The 7,272-nt window shown below is 63.5% G+C and overlaps 1 protein-coding gene across 9 annotated transcripts in view; it reads right to left on the reverse strand.

Annotated features, from left to right (window-relative positions):
* RNH1 (ribonuclease/angiogenin inhibitor 1) overlaps nucleotides 1-7,118 on the reverse strand; it is an 8,516-nt gene extending 1,398 nt beyond the window's left edge. For 2 of the 9 annotated variants that reach the window (XM_045290465.1, XM_045290464.1), the window contains exons 1-9: nucleotides 4,149-4,580; nucleotides 3,486-3,554; nucleotides 2,397-2,502; nucleotides 1,856-2,026; nucleotides 1,359-1,529; nucleotides 1,067-1,222; nucleotides 790-960; nucleotides 525-695; nucleotides 276-446 (exon numbers count right to left, since the gene is read on the reverse strand). In XM_045290465.1, the coding sequence (XP_045146400.1) occupies nucleotides 276-446; nucleotides 525-695; nucleotides 790-960; nucleotides 1,067-1,222; nucleotides 1,359-1,529; nucleotides 1,856-2,026; nucleotides 2,397-2,502; nucleotides 3,486-3,554; nucleotides 4,149-4,551 (1,589 nt within the window). In that variant the 5' untranslated portion in view covers nucleotides 4,552-4,580. The other 7 variants (XM_045290470.1, XM_045290467.1, XM_045290469.1 and 4 more) reach the window with 7 other exon arrangements.
* Between the last annotated feature and the right edge of the window lie 154 nt (nucleotides 7,119-7,272).

The following is a 7,272-nucleotide window of genomic DNA, read 5'->3' on the forward strand; positions in this document are numbered from 1 at the left end:
GGAGAGAGCAAGGGGCCCAGGGTTTTCAGGGGGGATATGGAGCCTGGCAGATGCCCTCTAGGGAACATCACCAAGGACAGAGGACACAGACACAGATGTCCATGTCAGACGCACAATGTCACTGGCAGCACTGTGGGAGCACCCAGGCCTGGCAGCCAGCAACACGCCACTGGCTGGGTGAGGGGCAGACTGCAACTAAAGGTGCCCTTGCAGCAGGGTGGCCCTGAGTGCTTTCTCACACACGCAGCGCGGGCAGGCTGTGTGCTCACACCCACCAGAGCTGGCGCAGTGTGGTGCCGGGCTGGCCCAGGCCCTGGCAGAGCAGCTGTACGCCGTTGTCCCCCAGGTTGTTGCTGCTCAGCTGCAGCTCCCGCAGGTGCTTGTTCTGGACCAGCATGGCACCCAGGTCTGTGCAGCAGGCAGCCGTCAGGCTACAGGACCGCATCCTGGGGAGGGCCAGCAGGTTACCGGTGGGCATGCACCCGTGCAGCCCTCGGACGCAGGGTCACACAAGCAGGGCTTACCGCAGCGACTCCAGCCGGCAGCCCGGCTCCCGCATGGCCTCACACAGCAGCGCCACACCGGTGTCCCCCAGTTCGTTGTAGGTCAGGTTCAGCTCCCTCAGGCTCTCCTTGGCACCCAGCACGCGGCTGAGCTCCCGGCAGCCCTCGGCCGAGATGCAGCACTCCCACAACCTGCAGGTACCGAGTCATGGGCTGTCCCTGCCACTGCAGGAAGCAGTGGACCTAGCCGGCCCAAGACACCCACCCAGGGCCCCAGGCAACTCACCCCAGGACCCTGAGCCTGGAGCTGGGGCTGAGCATCCCGGAGCAGAGCAGGGCCATGGCCTCGCTGCCCAGCTCATTCTCCCCCAGGTGCAGCTCCTGCAGCGTCTCACTGGCGGCCAGCATGCTGCTCAGCCCCTTGCAGTCAGCTGCTGTGATGCCACACTGGACCAGCCTGGGGACAGGGCAGGACGTGCGGGCGGGGGAGTGGTCACCAAGGCCCGATTTGCAGGTCCTGCCACCTGGCCTGCCCCCAGCCCATCCCCAACTCGCTGACTCACTTGAGGGTCTCCAGATTGCTGGCGGCCTGGCAGAGCCCCTGCAGGGCAGGGCCCAGCTGGTTGCCACTCAACACCAGCTCCTTCAGGGCCGGCCTGGCCTTCAGCACGCCCTCCAGAAGCTCACAGCTCACCCCGCTCAGCTGGCAGCCCTCCAGCCTGCAGGGAGGGGGCAAGAGCGCTCAGGCCACTGCCCCCAGGGACCCCAACCTCCCTGCATGGGACCGTGAGGGACCAGCGTGTGTGTGTGCGCATGCGCGCGTGTCCCTGCCCAGAGCACGTGGCTATCACTCACTGCAGCTTCTCCAGGTGGCACTGAGGGTCCTGGAGCCCCCCACAGAGCATCCGCAGCCCCTCATCACCCAGGGGGTTGTCACTGAGATCCAGCTCCAGCAGGGTGGGCCGTGAGCGGAGCAGGTCAGCCAGCCCCTCACAGCTGCTCGCGGTCAGGCTGCAGTTTGGCAAGCTGGGGGGAGCAGGGTTCAGCAGTGACAACCCGACAGAGCACACCCACCTGTACCCCCACGAGACCCCCAAAGCCCTGATCTGTACCCCTATCCCACCACATGACCTCTGCCGGTACCTCCTCACAGGACTGACTCTCAAGGCCCCTGTCTGTATGCCGCAGCAGGAAGGAGATGTGGGAGTGGGGATGGGGGCCTCTGGGGTCCGTTATCCCCTCTGTAGCGGTCTCCCCCCTTGCCCATCACACCCCCACTCTGCAGCAACACACGCACCCCCGCCCCCGCAACGGAATTCTGTGGTCTTGGCCCAGCAGGGGGCAGCAAGCACCTCAGCTTCTGGATCTTGCAGGTAGGGCCCAGCAGCACCTGCAACAGGAGGCTCAAGCCGCCATCCCCGATCTCGTTGAAGTCCACGCAGAGCTCCTGCAGCCCGGGGTTGGCCTGCAGGGAAGCGCCGAGTTCCTGGCAGCGGGCTTCCGTGAGGCCGCACAACCGCAGCCTGTGGGGGACACACACGTGCTCAGCACAGGGATGGACAGTGACGGGCCCAAAGCTACCCCCGCCTGCCAGCCATGCTCAGGCAGGGGGATGTCGGAGGGAGAGGGGGCCTGGGCTCCCAGAGTGACCACCCATTAGTGCAGGGAGCACACAATGAGGGAGCAGAAAGGCGAGGGGTGGGGGGACCCAAGACATGCTGGCACAGGGCTCAGTGGGGTGCTGGCAGGACCCTGTGGTCAGGTTATGATTAAAGGGGCCCAGCAAGACCTCCCTCCTTTACTCTTGGGGAGGGAAGCAGGGAGCAGGCTCTGAAGAGATCCCCAGTCCCACGGAGCAGCTGCAGCCGGCCCCACCAGGCCTCAGGTGCCCACCTGAGGACCTCAACCTGCTTGATCTGCGGCTGGAGTGCCATCCATCGCGTGTCACTCACGTGCTCCCCATGGATGTCCAGGTTCATGGTGATGGAGGGCGCGGGGCCTGCGGAGGGAGGTGGTCTCAGTCAAGCCCTCAGGGAGCCGGCCTGGCGGGAGATGCCACAGTCCTACCCTGGGCAGCACCAGGGCCACTTCTGGGACTTCCTTCCAATGCCCACCCAAGGCAGGGGCCCAGGGGGCCCACATCTGTTGGAAAGCCAAAGCCGTGACTCTCCTTCACCCAGGCAGGGACAGGCCCAGCACTGGCTGCAGGAGGCCCCAGCAGGGGGTCCCCATGGGGCTAGGAGATGGCCTTGCCCGGACTATTCTGGCCTGTGTCTCTGGGCACAAGCAGGCTGGCGGGCCACGCTGCACCCCCTGGAGATCCGAGGCTCCCACCACACAGCCTGGAGCTGGACGCAGTGAGTGTGGTCCAGGGCCCTAGGCTAGCAGCAGGGATGGGGCAGGTCAGAGGACCCAAGACAGACCTCCCTGAGGGAGCCCATCTCCTGATACTGGTCCCCAGGACATCCTCAAGGTGTGGGGTCAGGAAGCCCAGAGTCCACCTGCTGTGGGCTGAGAGCTCAGGGGTCTCTGCATCTGACCCCCTGTCCTCAGGCCAGCCAGCAGCAGCACTGTGGACAACAGTGTCCAGCCTCAGTGGGGGCTGGGTCTCATTCAAGAGAAACATCGAGAGACCAAGCCTGTCGGGAGACACGCATCAGGGCTGCCCTTTAGAAAGGTCACCTGGCAGTACCTGGGGAGTGGGCATGGGGGAGAAGACAGGGAGCAGGCCTTGTGGTATGGGTGAGGGGCATCCCCGCAGCTTCTCCCCACTCTTCTCCTCACTGCCCCTCATCAGCAGGGCTCCTGACCACCTGGGCCAGACGCAGGCCTTCCAATGAAGAGAGCCTGGGCAGGCAGTGTGCCAGCTAAGGGGACAGCCCTTGTGGGCCATCCGGCTGGGACGTGGCACAGACGCCAGCCCTGGGTTTGGGGGCCAGTGAGTCCTGGGTAGGGGGTTTCAAGGAGGGGCCTGAGGCTCACCTTCCGGAAACAGAGGCCACCCCAAGGCTGAGCTGGGTCCGATGAAAAGGGCCGGGTGGGGGGAGGGTCCTGTGGAGAACACCTAGTGTCCAGCCACTGCCCATGTCCTGTAGGGGGCCCTGAGCCATCACTGCACACAGGGGGAGTGGGTACTTTCTATCTCAAACTCCCAGTGTGTCAGGCTCAGGGTCAACCTCAGGAAGATGTGGCACCTGCAGGAGGGGACCAGGCACTCTAACAGCCTCCCCCACCCTGCCCCTGCAGCACATCGCACACCTGAGGCCCCCACATTGAAGACCACCACTCCCAGGCCACCTGGCTCCCCTGCCCCTGGTTTCCTGCCTACACAGCCTGCTTCCAAGGCTGGCAGGGCTGGTGGAGCCCCTCCCCAACAGCCGTCCCTGACACTCTAAGCTCACCTCCCACCAACTGCGCCCTGTGTCCCAAGGTCGCTCCCTCCCATAGGCAGTTCCCATGCCAGGGACCTGTGTCCACTGGACTCAGAGGTCACTGTCTTCACCAGCATCTGCAGCGCCTGGCCCTGCTGGCATACAAGGCTGCCTGCCCAGGGGCTGTGGAAAGGGGCACCCTTCTCCCACTCACTGCACCCCTCTTAGCTCATGTGTCTGCTAAGGAAACTGAGGCAAGGTGTCTGTCACCCACCAGGGTCACACAGATGTCCCAGAGACAAAGCAAGTCCATCTGGCCACCGGCAGGCTGTGAGCAGGAGTCCTGCCCATGGCCATATGCCTAGGAAGACAACCAGGCTGGCAATCCTGCAGGTTCGGTGAGAAACCACCTCCTCCCCTGGCACAACAAACAGCCCCTGAACTCGCCAGGTTGGCGGGGATGGGGGAGCCTGGCTGGGCTGGGCTTCTAAGCCTCTGAGTCCCCAGAAAGCCACAGCCTGGCTGAGGGCCTCATCTCCATATGACACAGCCACTGTGGCCCTCCGCCCCACCTGAGCAGGGGTGCCCCCTGGTTCCCTGACATCAGGACGGCCCCAGGGTGAAGCTGGATCCTGTTCGGCCCCAAGTGCCCAGCTCCCTCCGGGCAGGATGGACATCAGAGGGACAGGGACCGGGGGTTGGGGGTTGCATACCTCCAGCCAGCTGAGCCCAGGGCAGAGCCCCCGCTGGCAGGGCGAGGGCTGGGGACCACTGGAGGTCGCTCCGGAGGGGCAGAGCCGGCACCAGCTTCCACGCAGGCCTGAGGCTCCGCATGGGTGGTGCGACCACGACGGACGGGGGCACTTTCTGGAGAACCTGGGGCCCGTGATTCCAGGCGCCCAGAAGGTGGCCTCTTGGGGGAGGGGCGCTTTCTACTGAGACGCTGCCCAACCAGGCCCTGAGGTCGGGTCCACACAGGTGCGCGGCCCGCGCGGGTGTTCGCGGGATAAAGGTGGACTGTAAGCGCCGCCACCACCACCACCACCCAGCCCCGCCTCTGCGGAGCCCCCTCCCCAGCACGCTCACCGGGCATCCGCGCCGCGGCTCCTCCCACCAAGGTGGGCGGGGCCTTCGCGGACGGGGCTTCCGCCCTCCTGACCCTTGCTGCACCCAGCACTGGCCTGCTAGAGTCCAGAGCTCCAGCCCCCACCTGCCCTGGACTCAGTCTGACCCGGGGAACAAGGGTCCCGTGTCTCCTGTCACTGTTTCAGCCAAAGACAGTAAGTTTAATCTGCAAGTCGAGACCGAAGCAAACGCTGGGAGGCGGGAGGGTGCCCCTCCATAAGTCCAGTGAGAATGAAGCAAGTTATACACCAAACCCAAAACCAGGTTTTGCGCGCGATCAGAGACAATAGCCGTACATACATTTCCCAAGCTGACTTTTAACGCGGCGTTAATATTTACCCCGAGTCATCTCGATCCACAGCTCATGGGAAGGGTTTGGGTGGGGGGTGCTCTCTGTGCTTGGCGACACTCTAAAGTTAGAAGCCCATCTGGTCTGCTTAAGCTACAAGTGATTTTCACTCAAGGGGAGGTAGCTGCTGGTACATGCTATTACAGAAGACTCTTACTTAGATTTCTAAGAGACGTTGCCTTAAACCAAGTACTATTTCTGGTATTTTGATTAAGAGCAGGCGCACTCTCACCTCCCCCCACCCCCCAGGACAGCAGCAACTCTACAGAATAGAGTGAGGCTGCTTGGGGGACTTCCCGGGAGCACACAGCCTCCTCCTTCCCTGGAGCAGCTGCTTGACTTTAATCCACCAAGTCATCGCTTAACCCACCATGTCACCAGGGTCTGCTTGTGGACCTCCATCTGCAAGAGAGGCCCCAGTGGGCCCAACTCACCAACTGGAAGGCCCCAATGGTGGGGGGGCTGATGGGAGGGGGCTGCCCCACACTCCCACTCACTAGCAAGCCATGGAGAATTTTCCAGAGCAGAGAGGAGAGGCTCAGGCCTGAGTCACCGCTTCCTGCTGGGAGCCTGTGGTGCAGGGTGTGGTGGGTCAGGCTTTGGGAGGCCCCTTGGCACTGTCTAGACCTCCTGCACACACGCCCTGCCCATCCCCACCCCTCAAACCCTGTGTGCGCTCAGGGCTGTGGGCGAGGTGCCCACCTGCAGATTAGAGGCACATCCCCTGCTCTGCCAGGCAGAGAAACTCCAGGTTAAGGCCCTGCTACGTTTTTAATGAGCAGGGGGAAAAGCCCTCCCAGCTGGGGCAGAGTCTGGGAGTCCCCTAGCTCCACAGCCGGTTTCTGTTCCCCACTCTTTCCTGCAGCCAGCACCTCAACACTTCTGAGCTCAGCAGTGGCCCAGGGAGCACCCCAACTGCCCTGGTTGGACTTGGTGGCTGCCCTGCCTCTTTGGAGGACTTGCCACATTCAAGGCTCACTGGCCACTGGGATTTCATAGTATCCGAGGGCCCCTGAAAGCAGGGCAGGGAAACCCAGTGCTTGGCACAGGGAGAGCTTCCGGTGCCTAGCAAATTAACCACAAAACAAGAGATAAGCAAAGAGAATGAAATGGCATAATCTGGAGAGAGAGAGGCCCGGTGTGCTCTCTCCCCAAGACATGCACACTGAGGCCACACGTGCCTGCATGCCGTCCTATGCAAGCAAGTGTGATGGCCTTCCCAATCCACGGACAATTCCCATCGTCCTATTCGCCAAAACTCACAAACGCTTACAGATGTCATGCCCACAGCCACATGGTATCAGGTGGCACGTATTCGTTAAGGCCAGTCTCCGTGGCGAATTCAGAAGACTTTCAAAGTTCTGCGGCTACCTGTCCACAGTGACCTTCCTGACACACCCTCCTGAAGCCAAGCCCGTCCCCGTGCCCCTCACGGCTGGGCTGACTGCCGGCCGCCCGGACTCCAGGTGCCTCCAAGGATTCCAACATTCCGCGTCACTCAAGCCGGGCGCCTGATCCCAGCGCAGGGCGCCAGCAGGGGCTGAAGCGGGGTGCTGCAAGTGACTCCCCAGGCGCCCAGGCGCGAGCAGAGCTGCATCCAGGCTCCAGGCCGAATTCGGGGCCTCCCCGGCCTCAGAGAACCAGGGCAGGTCGGCTCTGTGCGCACCCGAGGACGCTGCGGCTGCTGTGGACCTAGCACCCGGAGCCCAGGCCACTGGCTGCGCCGGCCCACCAACTCCAGGGGTGCTAGCACTGCCGGGGGTGCCCCGGCGACTCCCAACGCCGACCTGAGATCCGCGATGCCCCGCCCTCCCACAGCCCCTGTGGGTGGGGCCTGGGCGATAGCTCTTCGTAGGGGCTGAGCTATTCGTTTGGGGAAGAAACTTGACTGAGGGGAGGGGCCCGGGGGCCCCACCGCGCGGCG

This window comes from Echinops telfairi, unplaced genomic scaffold (genome assembly GCF_000313985.2).
Source record: "Echinops telfairi isolate 266 unplaced genomic scaffold, ASM31398v2 ScPeMD7_37;HRSCAF=141, whole genome shotgun sequence".
In the NCBI taxonomy this organism is placed as follows: domain Eukaryota; kingdom Metazoa; phylum Chordata; class Mammalia; order Afrosoricida; family Tenrecidae; genus Echinops; species Echinops telfairi.